Source organism: Talpa occidentalis, unplaced genomic scaffold (assembly GCF_014898055.3).
Source record: "Talpa occidentalis isolate TD23 unplaced genomic scaffold, MPIMG_talOcc4v2.1 talOcc4.6, whole genome shotgun sequence".
Lineage (NCBI taxonomy): Eukaryota > Metazoa > Chordata > Mammalia > Eulipotyphla > Talpidae > Talpa > Talpa occidentalis.
In genome coordinates this window covers 82432855-82459784 of record NW_023604972.1, presented here as the reverse complement: position 1 = coordinate 82459784, position 26930 = coordinate 82432855, and the positions used below count along the sequence as shown (strand labels likewise).

The 26930-nt window shown below is 38.3% G+C and overlaps 1 protein-coding gene and 1 pseudogene across 3 annotated transcripts in view; one reads left to right on the top strand and one right to left on the bottom strand.

The window, feature by feature from the left end:
- IPO11 (importin 11) overlaps positions 1 to 24764 on the bottom strand; it is a 139700-nt gene extending 114936 nt beyond the window's left edge. For 2 of the 3 annotated variants that reach the window (XM_037530611.2, XM_037530613.2), the window contains exons 1-4: positions 24678 to 24708; positions 15686 to 15829; positions 9817 to 9917; positions 1114 to 1186 (exon numbers count right to left, since the gene is read on the bottom strand). In XM_037530611.2, coding sequence (XP_037386508.1) covers positions 1114 to 1186; positions 9817 to 9917; positions 15686 to 15823 — 312 coding nt within the window. In that variant the 5' untranslated portion in view covers positions 15824 to 15829; positions 24678 to 24708. Of the gene's footprint in view, positions 1 to 1113; positions 1187 to 9816; positions 9918 to 15685; positions 15830 to 22678; positions 22799 to 24677 lie in introns of all 3 variants that reach the window. The other variant, XM_037530614.2, reaches the window with a different exon arrangement.
- Positions 21477 to 22406, top strand: LOC119260409 (glyceraldehyde-3-phosphate dehydrogenase-like; annotated as a pseudogene).
- Positions 24765 to 26930: the final 2166 nt, after the last annotated feature.

The window sequence follows — 26930 nt, the reverse complement described above, 5'->3', positions numbered from 1 at the left end:
ATTCCTATCCCCAAAAAGTAAAAATTGAAAATGTGATTATCAAGGAAATAGTAAAAATCTGAAGACAACCTGTAGCTTTAAAAAAGGATAATCAATGGCTTCCTGGTGGCGCAGCAGTTGAGGGCTGGGTTGCAAAGCTGCCCGCAGCCTCTGCAGCGTGGGTTCCATCCCCAGCTGCTCCCCAGCCACCTCCCACAAGGCGCGCAGACCTCTCTTGCCGCCCACTGCTCCCCTGCTCCCCTCAGCAGTGTACTTCAGTCCTTCTGCCTGCCCTGCTCCCCGCTCTGGTGAATTCTCTCACCCTCCAGCACTTCTGACTGTACCTAGTGCTTGTATAAATAAATAAATAAACAAACAAATCTTAAAAAAAAAAAAAAAAAAAAAAAACACAGTATTAAGAAGGAAACTGAGGGCCTCCCCTGGTGGGGCAGTGGTTGAGTGCTGGGCTGCGAGGCTGCCTGCAGCCTCTGCAGCACTGGTTCATTCCCTGGCCACCCGTGAGGGTTTAAAAATAAATAAATAAAATAAAATAAAAAAGGATAATCAAAATGATTAAGATGATTTTTTTTTTTTGCAGTAAAACTACAAATATATAGAAATTTGCTTTCAACACTGGCTCAAAAAATGAGAATGCTAATGAATAGCTAAATCTAACAACAATTTTTAACAGCTAGAATTGGATCAAGAAATCAATAGAGAAGTATGTATAAACAAAACAACAAAACAAATGGACATTTTGGGTCTACCTAGTGATGCAAGGTATTAAGTCTCAGCACTATGAAGCTATCAGCAGCCACTGTAGCATAAGTTCAGTTCCTGGCCTGGGAGCTAACCCACATGGCACAGTGGACCTCTCCTGTCTCACCCACTGCTCCCCTCAGCAGGGTATTTTAGTCAATCTGTCTGTTCTGCTCCCCACTCTGTCTCTGGTGAATCCTCTCACCCACCCCCCACACACACACCCCTCTGGCCTACACCCCAGCTCTTGTATACATAAATAAATAAAATAAATCTTTTAAAAAAAAAATGGACTTCATGTAAAAACAAAATTAATTTGGAAAAGCAAAAACTAAGGAAACAAAAAGAGTAGTTGGCATTCATTTTCTTCCTCACCTGGTTTATTGGTTCATTGAAGTTGGTAATTAGCCCTGCACGCAATGTAGATTTCTCCTCTTCTGAGAGAGCACTGTAAAAAGATATATTTATTATGCTAGAGAATGATAGCCAATATTAAATGCAGGAAGTATTACTGTGAATTAACAATAAAAAGCCTTTCAAACAAGGTGTCTCTGATCATTTCTGGTTAGTAAATAGAATTATTTCCATTTCTTATATATTGGCACTTAATTAAAAAGCATAAAATTCCTTCACAATTGAATAGGAAGCACAAAATAGTAAGCAACAGGAAATAAGAAAAACACAAAATAATGACTGTGATATTTTGATGTTTGCTTTTATTGATGTAAACACACTTGCCTATAAAAAATTTAAAGGCTGGCTAAAAAAAAAAACTATATGAGGAAATACAAGTCTTCTCTAACCTCATTAATAAAATTTGAGTGAGGTTACTCTACAGGGAAGAGGAACAAGAATCAGAGACGACTTGGATAGAACAATTATTAGAAATAAACAACTTTAAGAACTTTCATCTTATATCTCTGGAAATAACAATACTAATAATTTTGACAGCAAATGAGAAGAGAAACTACATAGCTAAAGGACGGAGATGAAGACTTCATTATATAAGATATATTTTAGGTGTGAACTGTATTCAAAAATTAATTTTTAAATATTTTTATGATAACACTGATTTACAACTGTATATGATTCAGAAATATAGAATCCTACCACCAAGCCACCCATGGTCTTCCACCATAGTCCACTGGGCCTCCTTCCTCTACCTTTTCCTCTCCACCTTTTCCCTCCCCTTCTAGTAGCCTCAGTTTTACAATTAGATTTCTAGGGTTTGTTTTGGTTTAGTGTTGTCAGACTTTTTTTCCCTCTATATTTGAGATGAATCCATCATCCAGTATGTGTCTTTCTTTTTCTGGCTTACTTCACTTAGCTTAATTGCTTCCAGTTCATCCATGTTGTCACAAATGGAAAGCGCATTCAGTCCTGCACGTCTTAACTTTAAACTCCTCGTCTCTTGAAGTGAGGGAAAACACTTCTAATGTTTGAATCTACCCAGGTTGTGGTAATTTCTGCAGCCCTCTGAAACTAATACAGCATCTAAAAACAACCCAGTAGCCAGGACTTGAAAGACAGGAGTCTTCAAGAGATAGAAAATGACGTGTGATAAACCAGTACATTTCCCCTTGAATTACTTATCCAGAGGAAATCAAGCTGAAAATAGCAGCTAGGAACTAAAGAGCTAAAGAGAAATTTCAGCAAGTCTCACAATGCTAGATACACAACAACTGAAATCAGGGCCCACTAAGAAGGCAATACTTTGGTAAACACCTGAGGCTTGCAGTTGAAATCCCAGTAAAGCTAATACCTGGGACTAAGAGTAAATTAGGACCACCCTCAACTACATCAAGGTTAAGATCATATTCTATTTGCTTTCTAGAGAAATTAAAATTTCTCTGGAGAAAAATAACAAAATTCAAAGCCTCTCCAAATTTCCCAATAGGATTGTTCAACACTCAATCATAACTACCAGGCATACCACACAAGAGAGGGAACAATCAAAACACACACAGAAATAAGAGCTTTACAGTGTAGTTATAAAAATTACAGAATATTTATGATTATATTCAAGAAAATAAGCAAAGGATGAAGAATTTCACCAGAGAAATGGAATTTATTTTTGTTTAAATATCAAAGGGAAATCCTAGACCTGACAAATACAGTAAGTGAAATAAAGGTGATGAACTAGAAGGTAAGCCTATGGAAAAGAGCCAGATTGCAGCATGAGAAAAAAAGGCCCTCTGCTTTCGAGGGTTCAGTCACAGGACCCTGAAGGGACAATGAAAAAAGGGGCACTGAAAAAAATACAAAAGGCAATTCATCATGCAGAAGACAAATGAACCCAGATGGAAGCCCAGTAAAACTGAAAGATAAAATTAAATACTGATGGCAAAATAACATAAGGTAGTATTTAGCAAAGTTCAAAACCTATTAGAATTAAAAGTACTCAACAACAATACTACTAAAAACAAAAAGATATAAATGGAAATAAAGTATTATCACAATGTTTTTTAATTTATGTGGATAAAATAAATTACATCTAAGGACTGTCTCCAGTAAGTCATGGATACATATTATAATCTCTATGAAAAGCACTTATTAGTAAAAGTGTCCTAACAAGTACAAAGGGGCGGAAATTGAGAAATAAAAAACTTACTGAATAATCCAAAGAAAGGCAAGAAAGAAAATAAGAGAGGAGGGGTGTGTCACAAAGATCAGATAGAGACAAACAGAAAACAAATAGTGAATGATAGATTTATCCCTGACCTTATCAGTTATTATGTCAAATATAAGTAAATGTAATGCTAAAATTCAATGTTTTTGAGACTGGATTTAAAATAAAATCCATCTATTTGAAGTTTATGAGGAAATATTCAAATCTAACAGCAAAGAAATACTAGGGAAAATGGCAAAAAAAGATATACCATGAAAATACTAGCCATAGGATGGTTGGTGTGGCTCTATTAAATCAGAAAAATTAGACTTTAAGTCAAAACACATAACTAAAGACAAAGAAGAACACTTCATATACAGGATATGATCAATTCAATAGGAAAATAATAACCCTGAACCTCTAGCAACATAGCCTCTAAAAGAGAGCAAAAACAAAAATGTAGGCAAGTTCATAATCATATTTAGAGGTTAACACACCTCCATCGGTAAGTGATGGAAAACGCAGCACAAAATTAATAAGGATACAAAAGATCTGAACAGCATAATTTAAAAAGTTGACCTCACTGACATGTGTATAAAATTACAATCTTCATTGTAATGTACATTACAATAAACCAAGGTATTTCAAAGAAAGAAATCTCAAAAAAAAAAAAAAACCTGAAAAGCTCCACATTTGGGAATTAAACTAAATACTTTTAATTAATACATGATCTAAAATCCAATCACAGAGGGATTAGTAATTATTTTTAACTTACTGGTAACAAAAAGATTACAGATCAAGACTTAGGAGACTAACCTTAGGCCATGATTACAAGAAAAGTCTTAATGTTTTAAGGGCATATATAGAAAGACTGAAAATCATACTAAGCTCATTTAAAAAAAGCTAGAAAACAGCAAATTAATCCAAAAAAAGTAATAGTAAGCACATTACACCTTATAAAATATAGTAGTTAAAAGCAGACAAATATGCCAATAAGAAAAAATAGAAAATCCAAATATAGATCCATCAGTACCAAGTGCCTGATTATATAATAAGGGAACCAATGAAATGTGAAAGGAAAAAATACACATGGTGGGACCTCCCTGGTGGCGCAAGGGGTTAAGACGCAACCTATGAAGCTGTCTGCAGCCTCTGCAGAAGGAGTTCGCTCCCCCAGCTGGTCAAGGAGCTACCCACATGGCGCAGCAGATCTCTCCTAACTCGCCCGCTGCTCCCCTCAGCAGTGTACTCCAGTCAATACGCCTGTTCTGTTCCCCACTCTGTCTGGTGAATTCTCTCACCCCCTGGATCTCTAGCCTATACCCCAGCTCTTGTATGCATAAATAAATAAATCTTTAAAAAAAATACACATGGTATTGCATCTACTTCTCATGCATACCTTACACAAAAATCATTTTCTAGATAGATAAAACACCTAAATTTAAAAAGTAAAATAAGGTTTCCAGCAAAAAATTTTTAATATTCTTATGACCTTGGGTAGAGTAAAAATTTGTAAACAGGTCCCAAAAGAATTATAAAAGACCGCTAAATTGAACTAAATTGAAAATACATGATTTTCAATATGTACAGTCAATAAAGGGATTTATGACCAATGTAAATATAAAGGACACAAATCAATAAGGCAAACCAACTTCTTACTGTGCAAATGGCAGCTCCTTCACAAAACAGGATACCCAAATGACTATAATAAGTATATTAAAAAGTTACTCCTTGGAAAAAGGAACTCTCCGACACCGTTGGTGGAAATGCAAATCGGTCTAACAACTACAGAAAGCTATATGGAGGTTCCTCAAACCACTAAAAATGGAGACACCATATGACCCAGTAATTCCACTACTAGGAATTTACCCAAAGAACACAAAAACATTAATTCAAAAGAATACCTGCAATCCTATGTTTACTGCAGCACTACTTACTATAGGTAAGATATAAAAAGGGCCTCCCTAGTGACGCAAGGGGTTAAGTACCGCACTATGAAGCAAACCACAGCCTCTGCAGCACGAGTTCAATCCCCGGCCGGCCAGGGAGCTACCCACATGGCACAGCAGACCTCTCCTAACTCACTCACTGCTCCCCCAGCAGTGTACTTCAGTCAATCTGCCTGTTCTGTTCCCTACTCTCTCTCTGGTGAATTCTCTTACCCCACATCTCTGGCCTGTACCCCAGCTCTTGTATGCATAAATAAATCAATCTTAAAAAAAAAATTTAAAAAAACCCAAATGCCCAAAAATAGATGACTGGATCAAGAGATGTGGTATATATATGCGATGGAATACTATTCAGCAATCAAAAAAGATAAACTCATACCTTTCACAGCAACATGGATGGAGATAGAAAGGATTATGCTCAGTGAAATAAGCCAAAAGGAAAAAAAAAAAAGCATATGTTTTCACTTATAGGAGGAATATAGGGGAACCAAGTAAGGGATTAAGAAAAAAATAATAAAAATCAACAAAATTAGCAGGCAACTATAAATCAGAGACATTCTGAAGGGGAAGGGAAAGGAGAGGGATCAAAACAGGGGAGGGAAGAGCACAAGTGACTATGGTTAAGGTTCACGGGTGAATTGGTAGTAGGAATTTTATAGAGACTACACCTGAGAGGAGAAAGCATACAGTCTATAAAAATGAACAATGATGTAAAAAATATACATGAAAATATATATATATTAAAAAAAAAGTTACTCTTTGTTCATCAGGAAAATGTAAACTTTCCCAAGTGCACCAGTAAGACTAAAATTAAAGGCTGATTAGACCCAGTGCTGAGGAGAATGTATAGCAAATGCCAACACTCATTGCTGGAGTAGGAGTGCAAACTGGTATAACCAGTTTGGAAAACTATCTGACAGTATCAACTAAAATTGAATATGCATCTCACCATAAATGATAATAAAATATACACTTACATGCAACAAGCCATGTAAAAGATTTTTCAAAGAAACTTAACAGTCCTAGAAACAATTTAGTGCCCATCAAGGACAGAAGGATAACGGTGGTATATTTCTAAAATTGAATGGTATATTCCCTACATAAAAGAATAACTACTGCAAATACATGAATAAATCTCACAAATATAACAATGAATAACAGTCAGATACAAAGGGGACATACTATATGATTTCCAATTGTATACAGGTAAAACTAGGCCTCCCTAGTAGCCCACCTACAGGTTACATCTCAGGGCTATAAAGCTTTTGGCAGCCACTGCATCAAGAGCACGATCCCCAGCCAGAGATCTTGATCCCTGGCCAGGGAGCTAACCCACATGGCAAGGCAGAACTCTCCTTATAAGAGAGGCCCTCTGCTCACCTCAGCAGTGTATTTCAGTCAATCTGTCTAATCTGCTCTCCACTGTCTCTGGTGAATCCTCTCACCCCACACACACCTCTGGCCTACACCCCAGCTCTTGTGTGCATAAATAAGTAAAATAAATCTTTATAAAAAAAAACAGGTTAAAAAAAATCTATGAGCAATGTTAGGGGATGCTAGGAGATCTCGGAGTAATGTTAAGAGATGACAATAGGGGAAAGAAGGATTCCTCAGTACTAGTAATAGTCAACCTAGTTCTGAGTGGTAGATATTTATTTTTTTAATGATTTATTTATTTATGCATAGAACTGAGGTGTAGGCCAGAAGTGTGGGGGAGGGTAAGAGGATTCACCAGAGATAGAGCGGGAGCAAGACAGGCAAAATACACTGCTAAAGGGAGCAGTGGAGGAGAGAGAAGTCTGCTATGCCCTATGAGGGTTAGCTCTTTGGCCAGGGATTGAACTTAGGCTGCAGCAGTTATAGCATGATAGCACTGAGACTTAACCCCTACACTACCAGAGAGGCCCTTATAAACATTTAAACTATACCCTCCATTTGTATGCTTTTTATGTGTGTTATTTATTATACTTCAGTAAGTTTTTTTTTTTTTTTAACCTTAAAAGCATCTGCTCAAGGTTAGTAATCAAATTAGAAAACAAGGTTAAAAACATTTAGGCAAAAAAAAGTCAAAGTCCAATGTAAATCTATGTTTTCCTATTAGAAGTATTTCTGTAATCTATGTATTTCTATGTAACCTCTGTAAAATATGTATTTTTCCCAAGGAAACAGGTTCAGCAGTTTCCATAATTTTAATTAAGAGATTAATAAAATGATTAGCTACCAAAACAATGAAAAAATACATACATATTAAACAAGCCATTAAAACCTGAAGAAAATTTGATGTCTTTAGCAACTGTTCAGTAATAGATAACACTTATTCTATGCACATGCCATCATTAGGCTGATGTTGGACTATATCCCAAGCAGAAACTGGATATTATCAAATTGATTAGGACCCAGTAAAAGGTGCATTATATAAAGTACTGACATAGAAGCTTAATCACTGTAAAAATAGTGGTAACAGTAGGAACTATATGAAATAGAATTTAGATAAAACCACAGATGTTTCAAGTACCTTAAATTTGAGTTTGATTACTAATATTGTTCCTTTGCTCCTTGCTAAGTATATTCTTACCATGCTTGCTCCCTCAGTACATTTAATATAAACTAAAAGAGATAGCTTGGAATTTAACTACCTTATACCACATGATATTTTCCTTAACTTTTAAAATGAGTTACAGTTTATTATAAGTTTACTTTATGTGAAAGTAAATCTGAAATATTTAATGATAATTTACCTTCCCTTTGAGATGCCAGTATAACGATATTCTTTATACAACCAGTAAAACAAAATGAATTTTAGGAAACATCTAAAATTTACGTGCAGCTGCAGTTTCCTGCAACTCACAATTTGTTATCACTTATTACTTCATTTCTCTCAATATTATGAATTCCTAAAATAAGACGTTTGCTTCAAATTATAGTATCCTAAGTGAAGACTTAAAATATTCTAATTGTTTTCAATATTATTTAAGTGCAGTATCTTTTATATATCTTGCAGTACTCAATTTTTTTATTTTAAAGTTTTATAAATATAAGAACATAAAGAGCTTTAGTGCCATCTGCTGGTAAACAAAGACTACACTACTTACTCAGCAAAGTTCACAATTTTCTACCAAATAAATTCCAGGGTCATGTCCACATTGCCTTTCCGTCAATTATATAACATGTAATTGATTATGTTGAGAAATCTGTTCACTTAGCCACATATAGAGCAGTGAGAACAGAATCAGATGAGATTATATGTATGAATGAATATCACCCCATTCTGCTACAGAGGCAATTATGCAGAAGACTTAGGAATTTAATATCCAGCTGGTTCAGAAATGTCCTGGGAGATAACTTCTCAAAGACTTTTTTTCAAAATCCTAAATGTAGGGCCTCCCTGGTGGCCCAAGGGGTTAAGTACCGTACTATGAAGCAATCTGCAGCCTCTGCAGCAAAAGTTCAATCCCCGGCCAGCTAGGAAGATACCCACATGGCACAGGAGACCTCTCCTGTTTCACCCGCTGCTCCCCTCAGCAGTGTATTACAGTCAGTCTGCCTGTTCTGTTCCCCACTCTGTCTCGTGAATCCTTTCACCCCCCGCACCTCTAGCCTGCATCCCAGCTCTTATATGCATAAATAAATAAAACTTTAAAAAAATGCTAAATGCATACTTCTTTAAAAAAAAAAAAAGACCTTTATCAACATGACTTATTCAGTCCAGCATTTGCTTCATGCCCACAAAATTAGAGATTCTCAGAAGCAGAAAGAGAGCAAGAAATCCACTAATTCCTTACCAACCCCCCTCAAAAATACCATGGTGAAAAGCAATATGGCTGTTGATTTTTTTTAATAATATATTTAAGTATGTTTTACATCATTGTTCATTTTTGTACAATGTTTGCTTTCTTTTCTCAGGTATAGTCACCACAGAATTTCCACCAGCAATTCACCTGTGCACCATCACCATAGTCCCTTGTGCTCTTCCTGCCCTTGTTTTGACCCCTCTTCCACTTCCTCCCCTGCAAAATTTCTCTGATTTATAGTTGTATGTTTAGTTTTGTTTCATTGTGTTTTTTATTGTTATTTTTCCCTGATCCCTTATTTTGTCTCCCTATATTCCTCTTATAAGTGAAACTATCCAATATTTTTCTTTTTCCTTCTGACTTATTTCCACTGAGCATAATCCCTTCTAGATCCATCCATGTTGCTGCAAATGGCATTATTTTAATTTTTTTGATTGCTGAATAGTATTCCATTGTGTATATATTGGGTGTTGATTTTTTAACTAGCATAGAACACTTTTCTTCTTCAGTAAAGCACTTTATTTCTTTTAAACATCAAATGCTTATGAATATGCAAGTCATCCTATCATAGAAACCATGCCAATCTCCGAATTTTTCCAAATTTAGTGTATGTACTGCTGAAGTAAGCAAATTATCCTTTTACATTAAAAATGAAGATTATAACATACATTCTTATATATTCTTTAATTTGGAAATGATTACACTGGAGGGGAAGAACACTGGAACTTACTGAGGTGCTACACGTCTCCAGTAACGATCAATTCCATTTTTAAAATATAGCACAGCAAGCCATCTTACATTTACATCCAGAGTGTGGTTTGTGAAAATATTCTGCAAATAAAAAACATACTATTAGAATAAATATCTAAGTAGTTAAAACTATAATTAATATACCCACAATAAAGTATAAATAGATTTTTTACTTAAAGTCTTGTTTAAATTTTATAACAATATATGCCATATTGCTATTTTCTAAACATCTACAGTCCTATAATTCATATAAGAATGCATACCTACTCAGTGGCATGTTAATTAAACCAAGTAATGAGTATGTGGAGAATCATTACCTTAGTCTAGTTTTATTTGAAATTTTGCTTAATAAAAAATTAAACACACAAACCTAATCAAATAACAGCACAACTCCCCCCCACACACACACCACTAAACTAAACACCTTCAGAAAAAGTAGCTCCATCACAGCTAAGATTCCATGATTCCAAGGGGTCCAAGTCCCTAAATTACTAATATACAATATAAAATAATGTATTTCAAAGTATCCTCTTTATCAAAACAATTATGGTTACCAATATGTTTGGCAGCAGAATACTTTTAATATAAAGGTAGATGTAATGTGAAACATTTCAACTCAAAATTAACCATTACTTAAAAACCATATTCACTGTATTTAACCCAAATACAGACAGTTCTCATTTTGCACAGTGGTGGGACACTAGAAAAATGACTCTGGAAGCCAAACCATGCAACATGATTTTAATGATGTAGAAAATTCTCATTACTTTGTAACATTTAAAAATTTTTAACTGAGGGCCTCCCCGGTGGCACAACGGGTTGAGTGCAGCTCTGTGAAGCTGTCCACAGCCTCTGCAGTGCAGGTTCGATTCCTGGCCGGCCAGGGAGATACCCACATGGCACAGCAGACCTTTCCTGTCGCACCCACTGCTCCCCTCAGCAGTATATTTTGATCCATCTGCCTGTTATGCTCCCCACTCTGTCTCTGGTGAATCCTTTCACCCTCCCATGCCTCTAGCCTATACCCCAGTTCTTGTATAAAAATAAATAAATGTTAAAAAAAATTTTTTTTAACTGAGTTATAAATGTATATGGAAATAAAAATACATTGTAAACATCACAAACAGGGGCCTCCCTGGTAGCACAGGGGTTAAGACACAGCACTATGAAGCTACCTAAAGCCAATGCATGAGTTCGATCCCTGGCCAGAGAAGTGACCCACATGACACAGCAGACATCTCCTGACTCGCCGGCTGCTCCCCTCAGCAGTGTATTTGTGTTGATCTGCCTGTTCTGTTCCCCACTCTGTCTCTGGTGAATTCTCTCACCTCCTCCCACCCTGTCTTTGGCCTGTATCCCAGTTCTTGTATGCATAAAATAAATAAATCTTTTTTTTAAAAAGAGCTTTAAAAAAGTATTTCAAAAAACAAAACATCACAAACACTGCAAATTAAAGTGGTTTACTTCCTTAAGAAAAATTATTTATAATGTTGGGTACATAGGACAAAGGTAGGACTATGCTAAGGAATAGTAACTGATTCAAAACGCACTCCATCTCAAAGCAAAAACAGCTCATATACCCAGAACTGATCTCTTATATACAACCCTATGTGGGTAAATACCAAACCCAAAAATAATGATGCAAAAGTGTGTTCTTTACTATGGAAAAAATATTCATAAGTATAAAAGTACCATGCCATAATTTCATCCTTAGAAAGTCCTATGTATCTAAAACTTAAAAGATTACAAAGATTGTTGTCTAACATCTATTTATTCTACTTTTGGGACTTTACTCTCATCACATTAATCACAGTTGATATTAACACTTCACATGCCTACCGCCCATACCCATTGAATCATCTACAGCCTGGAGTCCAGCACAGACCCTGTATAACAAAAACTTCATATTAAGCAAATGTGTAATGTGAGGGGTATTGTAGAAGATGGTGGATCTTAGCTTATCTTAGCTACACTTGGAAAACCAAGGAAAATGAATTTGCAGGGGTCAATGCAAGTAGAAATATCCCCTAAGTATTTAAAATAAGACTAGCGGGCCTCACTAGTGGAGCAAGGGGTTAAGTCTCAGCACTATGAAGCTATCCCCAGTCACTGCAGCACGAGTTCGATCCCTAAGTTCAATCAGGCCAGGGAGTTGAGCCACACAGTACAGCAGACTTCTCCTGTCTCGCCCACTGCTTCCCTCAGCAGTGTATTTCAGTCAGTCTGCCTGTTCTGTTCCCCACTTTGTCTCTGGTGAATCCTCTCAACCCCTGTACCTCTGGCCTGTACCACAGTTCTTGTATGCATAAATAAATAAATCTTTAAAAAAATAAGATAAAATAAGACTTTAAAAATATCTTTAAAAATAAGATTTTATTTTATCTTTCTTTATCTTATTTTATTTTATTTTATCTTATTTTATCTTTAAGAATAAGATAAAATAAGACTGTAACACAAACCTATGATAGTATATACAAATTTAGGAATCTCCAAACTAGAATGAAAAGTAGATTAAATGTACCAGGACAGTAAGTATAGGGGACAAGGAAGAATTAAAAACTCAGCAGGTTCTTTTTAATCTATTATAATCTATTTCATCTGAAGGAAATTTTACTATTCCTCAGGGGGGAAAAAAATTCAGCTAGTAAAAATAAAAACAAGGTTTGGGTACTTACTGTTATTAATTCATACATTACATTAAAAAAATCACAGTTAAACAAGTGCACTGTTGTTTTAAAGGTCAGTAGTAACTAAAACAAGATATTCCAAAAGTGTTTCATAGCCTGAAAAAACACAAGTCTAATTATATAGAATATACAAACAAATGAAGAGTAAAGATACTCAGATTTTTCTAAAAATCTATGCCCAAAATTTACAAATATGATACTGGAATTATATAAATAAATCTGTTTCCTTAAATATCTTAAAAAAAAAATGTTTTTACCTTATTGTTACTAGACCAATTTTTATGTACACATTTAGAATATAAAATATGACTACATATTTAATTTTCCCTACATTCATGTTCATTTATCTTCTTAAATGTAACACACAATTCTCTCTCTTTAGCCATGATGTCAAAATATGTATGGCAAGTGCTATGATTTTCTGTTTTACAAGATATGGTAAACAAATACTGCAACAGTGACAAATGACAAATACTGCATCAGTTTTTGATCCAACTGGTAATTTAACTGCCCTGGCCAGAAATTAAATTGCAAACACTCATCAGAGTTCTCAAATTTTCAGAAGTAAAAAATAACGAAGGCTGGGGCCTCCCTGGTGGTGCAAAGGGTTAAGACGCAACCTGTGAAGCTGTCTGCAGCCTCTGCAGCACAAGTTCAATCCCCGGCTGGCCAGGGAGCAAACCACTTGGCGCAGCAGACCTCTCCTGACTCGCCTGCTGCTCCCCTCAGCAGTGTACTTTGGTCAATCTGCCTGTTCTGTTCCCCACTCTGTCTCTGGTGAATCCTCTCACCTCCAACACCTCTGGCCTGTACCCCAGCACTTGTATGCATAAATAAATAAATCTTTAAAAAAAAAAAGATTTATTTATTTATACAAGAACCAGGGTACAGGCCAGATGCGTGGGAGGGTGAGAGGATTCACCAGAGACAGATTGGAGAACAAAACAGGCAGACTGACGAAATACATTGCTGAGGGGAGCAGCAGGCGAGACAGGAGAGGTCTGCCGTTCCATATGGGACCCTCTCCGGACAGCCGGGATCAAACCGGCGCTGCAGAGACTGCGGACAGCTTCACAGTGTGGCGCTCAACCACCTGCGCCACCAGGGGAGGCCCAATAAATAAATCTTTAAAAAAAAAAAAAAAAAAGAAGAAGAAAATATAATGAAGGCTGTCAACAGAAAAAGGTATTCTTTCATTCTGGCAGTGAGAAAACAATTTTATAAAGCAAAAGCTCTAAACTCTGAGAAAGTTTTAAAAGAATATGTAAAAAATGAAAGTGGTTTACTTCTTGAAAAAAGTTATCTTAGAAGAGTGGGTGCATAGGACAAATGTAGGACTATGTTAAGGAATTTTAACTGACTCAAAATGTACTATATATCACACCAAAAACAACTCAAATATCCAGAGCTGATCTGTAAGGTATGGGAAACCTTCAAACTGTTAAATTATTGTATTTTCCATAATAACCAGGAAAAGATTTTATTTACTTTTTTTGTGGCAATGTTGGTTTACAACCCTGTCTATAATTCAGAGGTAGAGGATCACAATTCTTAAATATATGTTATCATACCATACCCATTGCCAAAGTACCCATAATAGCCCACTGTGAATCCTCCCCACTTTGACCCCTACCCTCTACCCGCCTCTTCTGGTAGCATCAATTCTACAGTAAAATTTCCAGGATTTGTTTGGTTTTTTGTCTGTTTCTTTGTTTTGTTTATTCCACATAAGTGAAATCATCCAAAACTTGTCCTTCTCTTTCTGGCTTATTTTGTTTAGCATAATCCCATCCAATTACACTCATGTTGTTACAAATGGCAAGAGTTCATTCCTTTTAATAGCTGAATAGCATTCTACTATGTATAAATTCCACATTTTCTTAATCCACTCACATCTGTCCGTGGACACTTACATTGTTTCCATAATTTGGCTACTATAAATAGTACTGCAACAACATAGGAATGCATCTATCCCTTTGAATTAAGTGGTTTTGCATACTGTGAGTAGATCACATAGGAGTGGAATTATTGGATCATATGGTAGATCTATTTTTAATATTTTCAGAAATCTCCATACTGTTCTCCATAGGAGCTGGATCAGTCTATAATTCTACCAACATGGCATGAGGCTTTCTTTTTCTCCATATCCATGCCAATACTTGCTGTTTCTGGTCTTTTTGATATGGACCATTCTTATAAATGTGAGATGGTATCTCACTATGGTTTGAGGTCTCACTATCTCTGATGATAACTAATGATGAACACTTTCATGTGCCCACTGGCCACCTGTGTGTCTATTTAGCTCTTATGCCCATTTTTTGTTTGGGCTATTTGTTTTCTATTTTGTTCAGTTGCATGATTTCTTTGTAGCTCCAGCTCTTAGTAGCCCCTTCCCAGATGTATGACATACAAATTTTTCCCCCATTCAGTAGGGTTCTTAAGGAAACAATGTCTTAAAGTAAAACATACTAAACAAAGTAGACCAAACTCTGATGCCACAGTGGGGAGACCTCAACATTTATGACAAGCTAATTAGGACAAGAATGAAAGTGCACTTATAGTCTTGAGATCAGTATTAATTTGCTAAAATTGAAAATCAGCATAGTGCTTGCCTTCTAAGCAGATACTACCAATTCCCTGTTCAGTTATTGATTCGTACATCAACCAACACCTCTTAAACACCCTCAAAGATCTGTGCTCTGGGCCTCCCCGGTGGCGCAGTGGTTGAGCGCTGGGCTCCGAAGCTGCCCACAGCCTCTGCAGCGCCGGTTCAATCCCCGGCTGCTCCCCAGCCACCGAGGAGGGTCCCACATGGCGGGCAGACCTCTCCTGCCGCCCTCTGCTCCTCTCAGCAGTGTACTTTGGTCCTTCTGCCTGCTCTGCTCCTCTCTCTGGCTCTGGTGAATTCTCTCACCCTCCTGCGCTTCTGACTGTACCCAGTGCTTGTATAAATAAATAAATAAATCTTTAAAAAAAAAAAAAGTAGTTTAAAAAAAAAAAAAAAAGATCTGTGCTCTGAATTAAAAATGACACTGACAATGGCCAAACATTAGGACCAGTTCACAAAAGTAAACAACCAATGCAAACAGATCTTTAGAACAATTAAAGTAATGGTGTTTTAATTTATTAAAAATAATAGTAAAATATTTTAAAACAACTTACCAGTAACACTGAATAGAAACCTGGCTGTGTCTCCCACTGTTTCAACTGTTCCTCAGCTGGTTTTAACACAGCAGTATCCTGACTGGTGGCCTGTGTTAAGACCTGAAGAACAACAGTGCTGGCACTATTGAGATCCATGGAAACCTAGCAATGATAAGTTAACATATTTGAATGTATAATATACATAAAAAAATTAATAGTAACAAATGGAGGAAAAGCTCAATCTTCTGAATTACTATTATACTTCAGTCATTCATCTACTCCTTCATACTTCTGCTGATTTTCCACCTTTTTTATATACCACCAATACTCTTAACAAAATTCCCATAATGCAAATCTCTTGCGTAAATCAGTTAACTTCTAAAGGAAACTGTCTTTCATTGTGCCATAAATAAAAGGTAGTATTAAATTTACACACCAAAAAAACCAAAGTTACTAAATTCTGGTTAAATGCCATTGCTTACCCAGAACTCTTACGTATAATGCCTCTGCCTTCGTTTATAAAATGAGATTAATAATTGTCAACATCGGGGCTCCCTGGTGGCGCAGCGGTTGAGTGCTGGGTTGCGAAGCTGCCCACAGCCTCTGCAGCGCCGGTTCGATCCCCAGCAGCTCCCCCAGCCACCGGAGGAGGGTCCCACATGGCGCGCAGACCTCTCCTGCCGCCCGCTGCTCCCCTCAGCAGTGTACTTCGGTCCTTCTGCCTGCTCTGCTCCCTGCTCTGGCTTTGGTGAATTCTCTCACCCTCCCGCGCTTCTGACTGTACCCAGTGCTTGTATAAATAAATATTAAAAAAAAAAAGGTAAAAAATAAATAATTGTCAACATAAAAAAAAAATTGTCAGTATCAGAGGAAAGAGAACAAGAATATTTTGCTTCATTGCTAAGTAACCCATAACACCATTTAATACATGTAATACATGTAACACTAACAATACAATGCCTGAAACATTTTTAAAATATAAAAGACATATATAACATTAAGAAATACTGTGGGCCTCCCCGGTGGCGCAGCGGTTGAGCGCTGGGTTGCGAAGCTGCCCGCGGCCTCTGCGGCACCGGTTCGATCCCCGGCTGCTCTCCGGCCACCGGAGGAGGGTCCCACATGGCACGCAGACCTCTCCTGCCGCCCGCTGCTCCCCTCAGCAGTGTACTTCGGTCCTTCTGCCTGCTCTGCTCCCCGCTCTGACTCTGGTGAATTCTCTCACCCTCCCGCGCTTCTGACTGTACCCAGTGCATGTATAAACAAAACAAACAAACAAACAAATAAATAAATAAATAAAACATGCCTCTATTAAAAAAAAATTATTAAAAAAAAAAAAAAAAAGAAATACTGTGTGGTGGAGGGTGGGGGTGAGAGAACTAAACCAGCAAACAAAACATAAACCCTAAATTAGAAAGAAATTTAAGGGCTGTGTCATCTAATCCTACACCAAATATCTAAAGTGATTCTGAAAACACATGAATGATGTACTGAATTTTCTAAGATTCTGTTTCTAATCATCCCCAAAATTGTGTACAACTGTGTACTTAACAAAGTAAGTATTGGTATTCACAATATATACATACAAAGTTATGTGAAATTAAAACTGAAAGCTAGGGGCCTCCCTGGTGGCACAAGAAATTAAGTCTCAGCATGTTGACGCTATTGGCAGCCACTAAAGCACAAGTTTGATCCCCAGGCAGGAAGCTGACCCACATGGCACAGCGGACCTCTCCTGTCTTGCCCACTGCTCCCCTCAGCAGTGTATTTCAGTCATTCTGCCTGTTCTGCTCCCCACTGTGTCTCTGGTGAATACTCTCACCCCCCGTACCTATGGCCTGCCTGTACCCCAGGTCTTGTATGCATAAATAAATAAATTTTTTTAAATGAAAGCAAAAAATAGAAAGTAAATCTATGTTATCAGTGCAGAGTTGATTGGGACTTAGCTCTAACAGCTATACCAAAGTGAAGAATGTTCCAGGTAGTAACCATGAAGAAAACAGCCAAAGCAAATGAGTAAAGAGTTATAATTAAATTGCTGTGACTAATGAAAAAAGAAGGTAAGCAAATGTTGATTCAACGAGAAATTTGACCCAAAATATTACAACTTTTAAGGAAAATTAACCATTTTGGATCTTTTGTGAGCAAAACAGGGCTAAACCAAAAGATAAAAACATCTCTTTTAGAAGGGAATAACTGGGATCAGACAAAATACTACCAGTTAACAACAGAATTGGACTAAAATTTAAAACTGGTCATAGGGCCTCCCTGGTGGCACAGCACTATCAAGCTATCACCACCCACTGCGGCAGGAGTTCGATCCCCCACCAGCCAGGAGCAACCCACATGGTGCAGCAGACCTCTCCTGTCTCGCCTACCGCTCCCCTCACCAGAGTATTTCAGTAGATCTGCCTGTTCTGCTCCCCACTCTCTCTGGAGAGTCCACTCACCCCCGGCACCTCTGGTCTATACCCCAGATATTGCATGCATAAATAATCTTTAAAAAAAAAAAAAACTGGTCATCATTTCTTGTATTTTAAAACTAACTGTTGTGCCTGTAAATATATTGCATCCATTGCTAATAGAAAAAAAAGTTTGTGTCATTATAACTTGAAAACAAGTGAACAGATTTTCACTCAATTTTAGAGGGCCATTGATAATGTACAAATTAAAAAAGAGGCCATGTAAGAGAAATTCACTTTCTGGAAGGCCTAGAAGATAAAGAGGTTCCTTGTGGGCATCTCTGGTGGCGCAAGGGGTTAACACGCAACCTATGAGGCTATTAGCAGCCACTACTGCATGAGTTTGATCCCCAGCCAGGGAGCTGCCCACATGGTGTAGCAGAATCGCTCGCTGCTCCCCTCAGCAGTGTATTTTAGTCAGTCCGCCTGTTCTGTCAGCAGTGTATAGTCAGCAGTGTATTTCAGTCAGTCCGCCTGTTCTGTTCCCCACTCTGTTTCTGGTCAATCCTCTCACCTCCACATCTCTGACCTGTACTCCAGTTCTCAAATGCATAAATAAATATATCTTTAAAAAAAAAAGAGGTTCCTCATGTGACAGAACAAACCATAATGCATCTGAGTCCAACAAGATCCATGACATAGGTTTAATAAATATTTGCTGAATAAGGTGATCATTTTTTTTGAGTCATGCTGTTTATTTTTTTAATTATAAATTTTATTTTTATATTCCCCATACAATTGCAACCCCCCCATTCTGACCCCAATCCCTCCCCTCCCGCCCCCCATCCCCCAAAAAGTCTCTGGTTCATAGTTTTTTGTTGATTTTGATTTTCACTTTCTTATAGTTATTCTTTTTCCTGGTCCCTTATTTAAGTTTTCTAGATTCCTGCTATGAGTGAGACCATCCGGTATTTTTCTTTTTCTTTCTGGCTTATTTCGCTGAGCATGAAGAAGTGATCTTTTTTTTTAACTATAAACTGAATAAAGATTCACAGTGACCATATTAGCTGATTTATTAAATAAAATGGCTGGAAGTCTGCTGTGTAACAGTCACTGTTTTAGGTGCCAAAATATAGCAGTGGGGCCTCCCTTGTGGTGCAGAGGTTAAGACGCAACCTATGAAGCTGTCTGTAGGCTCCACAGCACAAGTTCGATTCCCCAGCTGGCCAAGGAGCAACCCACATGGCGCAGCAGACCTCTCCTGACTCACCTGCTACTCCCCTCAGCAGTGTATTTCAGTCAATCCACCTGTTCTGCTCCCCACTCTGTCTCTGGTGAATCCTCTCACACACACACCCCATACACACAAACCCCTGGCCTGTACCCCAGCTCTTGTATGCATAGAGAGAGAGAGAGAGAGAGAGAGAGAGAGAGAGCATGCGCGCGAGAGCAGTGAAGAAAACTGTCCCTGACTTCAAGCAGCCTACATTCTAGTGGAAGAAGATAAACCTCTAAAAACAAAAAGAAAAGAAAAGAAAAGAAAAGAAAAGAAAAGAAAAGAAAAGAAAAGAAAAGGAGAAGAGAAGAGAAGAGAAGAGAAGAGAAGAGAAGAGAAGAGAAGAGAAGAGAAGAGAAGAGAAGAGAAGAGAAGAGAAGAGAAGAGAGAAAAGAAAAGAAAAGAAAAGAAAAGAAAAGAAAAGAAAAGAAAAGAAAAGAAAAGAAAAGAAAAGAAAAGAAAAGAAAAGAAAAGAAAGTGTTATGAAGAAAATAAGATAAGACAATGTTCAAAACAGTATGGTGTTAGAAAAAAAAGACACACAGACCAATGGAATTGAGACCCCAGAAATAAACCCACATTGATGCAGACAGTTAACCTACAATAAAGGAACCAAGAATATACATGGGAGAAAGCAAAGTCTCTTCAACAAATGGAGCTAGAAAACTAGACAGTCAGATGCAAAAAAATAGAACCAGACCACTATCTCATACTGCTATCTCATACCACACACAAAAATTAACTCAAATGAACTAAAAGATCTGAAACCATAAAATACGCAGAAGGAAACAGTGGCAAAACATTTCATGACAATGATTTCAGAGATGTCTTTGGGAACATCACTCCAACAAAAAGAACACAAAAGCAAAAATAAACAAATGAGACTTCATGAAACTTAAAAGCTTCTGCACTGCTTATTAAAACAAAAAACATCCTACTGAATGGGAAAAAATATCTGTACATCACACATCTAACAAGCGTCCAATATCCAAAATATATAATAAACTCATAACAACAAACAACCTGGTTAAAAAATGGGCAGAGAACGTGAATATACATTTCTCCAAAGACAAACTGATGGCCAAGAAGCACAGGAAAAGATGTTTACATCTCTTATTATTAGGAAAATGCAAATCAAAACAAGATACCACCTCACCCCTATGAGTGGATATTAAGCAATAGACAAGAAACACCAAATGTTGGAAAGGATGTGGAGAAAAGGAAACCCTTGTACACTGCTGATAGAAATGTAAATTGATGAACTACTGTGGAAAACAGTTCAGAGATTCCTCAAAATACAAATTCCATATGATCTAGCTATTCCACTTCTGAATATTTACCCAAAGACTATAAAACACTAATTCAAAGTGATATATGTATCTCAATGTTTGCTGCAGCATTATTTACAAGAGTTGCAAATAACCCAACTACCTATCAACAGATAATTAAAGATGTGGTGTATACACACAGTGGAATACTTTTTAGCTATAAACAAAATGAAAGTCTCACATGCGCAAAAACATGGATAAACCTAGAGGGTATTGTGCTTGGTAAAATATTTCACACATAAAGACAACTACCATGTGATTTCACCCATATGTTGTACATAAAGAAACAATGCACAGGAATGAACTAAAAACAACGAAAATAAACTTTTAGACTATAGATAAAATTAGTGGTTACGGGGCCTCCCTGGTTGCCTAGGGGTTAAGTGTCAGCACTATCACTGCTACAGCCTAAGTTTGATCCCCTGCCAGCTAACCCACATGGTGCAGCAGACCTGTCCTGTCTCACCCACTGCTCCCCCACAGCAATGTATTTCAGTAGATCCACCAGTTCTGTTCCCCACTCTGTCTCTAGTGAATCCTCTCACCCCCCACCCACACACACACCTCTGGCTTGCACCTCAGTTCCTGTATGCATAAATAATCTTTTTAAAAAATCATTTTAATAATAAATTTTAAAATATGGCTTGGTTGCAAGCCCAATAATGCCCCTATCAGTAGGAACTCTTACATTTTATCATTAAATTGTTAACACTGAAATGATTTTTCTAGGTTTTCTGCTTCTCCCAGTTTAAACAGACAGCTTCCACTTATCATGCACTGTCTAGCTGTGTGCTTGAGACACCATGGTGAAGGTTGGAGTGAAGGGATTTGGCCATAATAGATGACTGGTGACCAGAGATGCTTATAACTCTCCCGAAGTGGATACTGTTATCATCAATGACCCCCTCACTGACCACAACTACATAGTGTACATGTTCCAGTAGGATTCCATCCATGGAAAGTTCAATGGCACACTGAAAGCTGAGAACAGAAAGCTTGTCATCAATGAAAAGTCTATGTCTATGAGTGAGATTCCATCAACATCAAATGGGGTGATGCTGGAGTCCACTGATGTCTTTATTACCTTGGAGAAAACTGGGGTGCAGTTAAAGGGTGGGGTAAAAAAGGGTCATCATCTCTGCACCTTCTGCTGATGCACCCATGTGTGTGATGAGCATGAACCATGACAACTCCCTCAAGATGGTCAACAATGTCCCCCATACCACCAACTGCTTGGCTCCCCCAGCCAAGGTTATTCTTGACAACTGTGGCATCATGGAGGGGACTCATGACCACAGTCTATGCCATCACTGCCATCCGTAATACTATAGATGTTCCCTCTGGAAGTTGTTATGCAAAGGCCATGGGGCTGCCCAGAACATAGAATACACTTCTTTTTACACCACCAAGGCTGTAAGCAAGGTCATCCCTGAGCTGAACAGGAAGTTCAGTGGCATGATCTTCCATGTCCCAACCTGCAATGTGACAGTTCTGGTAACCTGCCATCTAGAGAAAGATGCCAAACACAATGATATCAAGTATGTGGTGAAGCAGGCATCACAGGGCCCCCTCAAGGGCATCCTAGTCTACCCTGAAGAACAGTTCCCTACAACTTTAACAATGACACCCACTCCTCCACCTTCAATGCTGGCCGGCAACCTCATGAAAGTGATGAAGAAATACCTGTTAAATTAATTCAAAGACTAAATCCCAATCTCTTTAGAGCTGTGTAAAGTTACAGAAATGAATGTAAGTCTCTGACTTTTCAGGACCACTCATTCTAACCTTCATAATATATTAACACTCCATCTTCTTTCAGCTCTCTAGCAATTCAACCTAAATTCACAATATATAACCACATCTACTGGTCAAGCACTATTCTGAGAAAGAAAAATATGAGTTTTTGCATTCAAGTCTAGAGAGGGAAAAAGACTACAATCACAGGATATTATAAGAGCTATGATAACCTGTTATAGAAAAAATGTAAGAGGAAGCTCTAACTCACCCTATAGAAGTTGGGGTGGTTTCCAGGGAGAAAAAGGTATGGTTCTAGTCTTGAAAGTTGAGTAGGAGTTACCCAGATGAGTGGTTTATGGGTGTTTGTCAGGCAGGTGATGGGTACATTCTAAGCAGAAGACACAACATATAAAGGTCTGTTTGTTTTTTTTTTTTTTTCAAGAAAATCCTAACAACTTTGAAGAATTGTAAATCATTAAGCATGACAGAAAAAAGGTGAGGCAGAAAATACCAAGTGAAAGCAAAAAGCAAGCAAGCTCCATGATCACTAAGGCCCTTATTTCCTAGACTTAGCAGGATGGAATTTAATCTGAAAATCTGCAAAGAAGGATTGTGAATAATACCACAATCTGCCTACAGAAAAGGAGAGGGTAGAGAGGGATGGTATATGGGCATAGAAGCAATTATTTAGAAGATTTATTTACATAAAAGCTCAGACAATAATGATAATCTGAAGCAAAGTAGTAGCAATAGGGAAAAAAGTAGATGAAAGAGGCAGAGAAATATTTAGTGAATAATTAGTTGGAAGAGAGAAGAAACAATAATTAATGCAAACACACACACATACATGAACACACATAACACAACAGTTAGAATCCATCCAATCAAATATAGTATATTTCCCAAAATATTAATATTTTATTTCTGGAAAAATATTCAGTATATTTTAATTGTCGCATACATACAAGGGTTATTTTGCACTCTGGTTTGTTCCCAAATGCAAACATATTCACAATATCACAAAGTCTAAAGATTTGTTAATTACCAAATAATCTTCATATATTTGTTTAGAATTTACAGTGTTATCACAACTAAATTCATTTATGGTAAGAATCCTTTTGCTTTAGGAAGTGTACCTAGGGCAGGGGCAGCTCTGCTACCCTAGGGCTATAATAGATGGCTACAAATTATTGCTGTAATTAAACTACCAGTCCCTGTGCTAAATTGGGGGCGGGGGGGGGGTTCACAATCAATAGGGAGAGATTTTCATTCTAATTTCACAGAAATCTTTCCTCAGTAATGAAAGAGAAAAAGGTGTCATGCAATGGAAATCTTATTTTGTAGATTCACTTAGCCCTGCGCCAGAAGTCACTGCACTGACTAGAGAAATCGGAAATAATAGGAAAATGGAGGTGTGAATTCCCTACCCAAGAAAAAAAAAAGCATAATGGCTATAAACTGCTCTTCCTTACCTGCTTCTGAAGAAACAACAAATCTCATGGGCAATACCGTACTAAAATTGAGCTTGTTAAAATTGGGGTGGGAAAGGGGATGTATCAATTGCAATCTCGGCACCAGCAGGCCATTTACCAGTCCTACCTATTTAGTAAATTCACTCTGTAATACTTTCATCACTCAGTACCCATGTCACAAAAGAATAAAGAAAAATGAGACGAACCTCAAAATAGTGTTGCTGATCACAAACATTCCCAATATTAAGCTACTAGAGTCGCTGGTTTTGAGCACTGGCGGCCATACCACAGCAAAAAGCTCTTCTCTAAAAATGTGCAAATTCCCTTCACTTTTTCATTAAAGGCAAGGAAAGAACTAATGGTTAAGCTTTCAGAGTATTGCTATTAGCAAGCAGAGTCGTGTGTGTAATAACAATGTACCGTGGTTTTGTACTTAAGATGATCACGTTCACTCAAATTTGCACCACCTATCCCCAAGGGCAAAGGCACCACCCTGGCCCGCAATCTCAGCCACAATGGGCACCCTACCCTTTCCTCATTTTGGTACCCAGTCTCTAACTCCCCACACCCTGAATCCTTCGCCACCAGCTTTCTCTCTCCCGGGCTGACTCGGCCAGCTCCCAGAGGTTCCTAGGATTATGCAGAGGGAGCCTGCAGGCCGCCCTCGCCGCGCTACTCCTATCTCTAATCTACCAGTAGTCCCACGTTCCCCTCTAGCTTTTCGGTTCTCCACTGTCCAACCCACTCCTCCCTTCTATTCGCGCGCGCTTTGCGGTTCTCAGGCCGGAGCCTCACCGTTTGGTTCGTTCCGGAATGGCCCGGTTCTCCCGCTTCCACTCCCCAACACCAAGCGGCGTCGGTTGGTCCCGCGCCCCACGCTTCCAGTCCACACGCCGCCGCCTACTGATGCCGAAAGCGGCTTCTAGGAACGCGCCATGTTCAATGTCGCGGTTCGAAACGACACAGACGCGCGAATATGACGTCACCAACACCCAAAGCGCATGTAAAAGGCAAAGAGAGAGGGCGATAGGGAAACAGACGGAGGAAACGGGAGGGGTTTTCTCTTTGAAACGAAAGGCGCTGGGCGGCTAGCTCTGCGGCGTGCGCTTGCGCTTTGTGAGGTGCAGGGAGCCCCAACTCGGCGCGATCTGTAACCATGGAAACGCGTAGGCCCACTCGCGGGAAAATCAATAGTCTCCTGGCTCGACTGAAGATTGTATGGAACCATTTCCCTTCCTACTCTAGATAGTAACTATTAAACTGCATTGTCTTACATGTTCGTCTCACAGCGAAAAGTTCTTAAAATAACCCTACACCCATTACCGGTAACGCGCCCAAGAATGCTTATTTTTTTAAGGTCTTAAACTTGCGGGAGCTCAAGCAAGGACAGTAGCAAGGGTGGGAAGACGGAAAAGGAACTCCAGTTCTCCCTGCCTCTGCTACTAGCTAACTAGTGACCCAAGTTTTCTTAGCTCTAGAAAGAGAAGTCAGGTGATAACGTGCGTGTTCATAAAGATCAATAATGCATATTTATTGAGCCTTCAGAATGTGTGAGATATAGTTTTAAGATCTTACATGAATGATGCATTATCATCCTAAACACAAACTACAGGGCGCTTTTCTTTTTCCGATTTTACAGTGGAAGAAACTGATTCACACAGAAGTCAAGTAATCTGCTTAAGGTCACACAACTGGTAAGCTGCAGTGTTAGGGTTGAACCAGATCATCGTAAACCCTGCATTACAAGGCCATTCATCACACAAGGGCTGTTTTTAAAAGTAAAAATTTGAAAATTACCTAATTGACCACAAAAAAAGAATGACCGGGCCTCCTGGGTGGCGCAGCAGGTTGAGCACAGTGCTGTAAAGCTGTCCGAAGCCTCTGCAGCGCGGGTTCGATCCCCGGCGGACCTCTCCTGTCTTGCCCGCGGCTCCCCTCAGCAGTGTTCTTCGGTCCTTCTGCTGTTCTGCTCCCTGCTCTGTCTCTAGTGAATTCTCTCACCCTTCCGCGCCTCTGGCCTGTACCCCAGGACTTGCATAAATAAATAAATCTTTGGGGAAAAAAAAATGACCAAGTCATGATGTGTCCGTATATAACAAAATATAAAATACAAATTATTCATCAAAAATCATGTTGATATGTAAATGAAATCATCATACAGCACACCTTAAACTTATACAGCAATGTGAATTCCTTCTCAATAAAACTGGGGGGGGGGGTTATTTTGTTGCCATGTCAACATATCCAATGACTTGGGACAAGAGTGAGTTTCAGAATTAAGTTCAGTATGGCCCCATTTTTAGAAAGAAATACATGCCAAAATATTAACAAATTTGTCATTAGCTGTGTGGTATTATGGGTTGGGTTTTTTGTCTGCGTTTTTTTTTTGTTTGTTTGTTTGTTTTGTTTTGCTTGACTATGCCTTCTGATTTTACTGGAAAGTAATGTTTCTCAAATTTTTGGCTTCAAGCATTTTTTTTAAGATTTAATTATTTATGCATACAAGAACTGGGGTATAGGCCAGAGGTGTGGAGAGTGAGAGGATTCTACCAGAGACAGAGTGGGGAACAGAACAGGCAGACTGACTGAAATACACTGCTGAGGGGAGCAGGAAGCAGACAAGAGAGGTCTGCTGCACCATGTGGGATGCTCCCTGAGTGGGGATGGAACTCGTGCTGCAGAGGCTGCAGATAGCTTCATAGGTTGTGTTTAACCCCTTGAGCCACCAGGAAGGCCCAATTTCTCAAATTTTAAGTATGCATAGAATCACACGGAGATTTTCTTAAAATACAGATCTTGATTCAGTTGCTCTAAAATTCTTAAGTTCTTTTTTTTTTAAGATTTATTTATTTATACATAGAAGAACTGGGTGTAGGTCAGAGGTGCAGGGGGTTGCTGGTGAAAGGATTCACTACAGACTGAGTGGGGAGCAGAAGAGGTGGATTCTCAAGTTCTAATAAGTTTCTAGTTAATGCCAGTGCTACTAGTCCACAGGTAACATGTTGAGTAACAAGATTATTAGGAATAAGCAATAAAGGAAAAAAATTA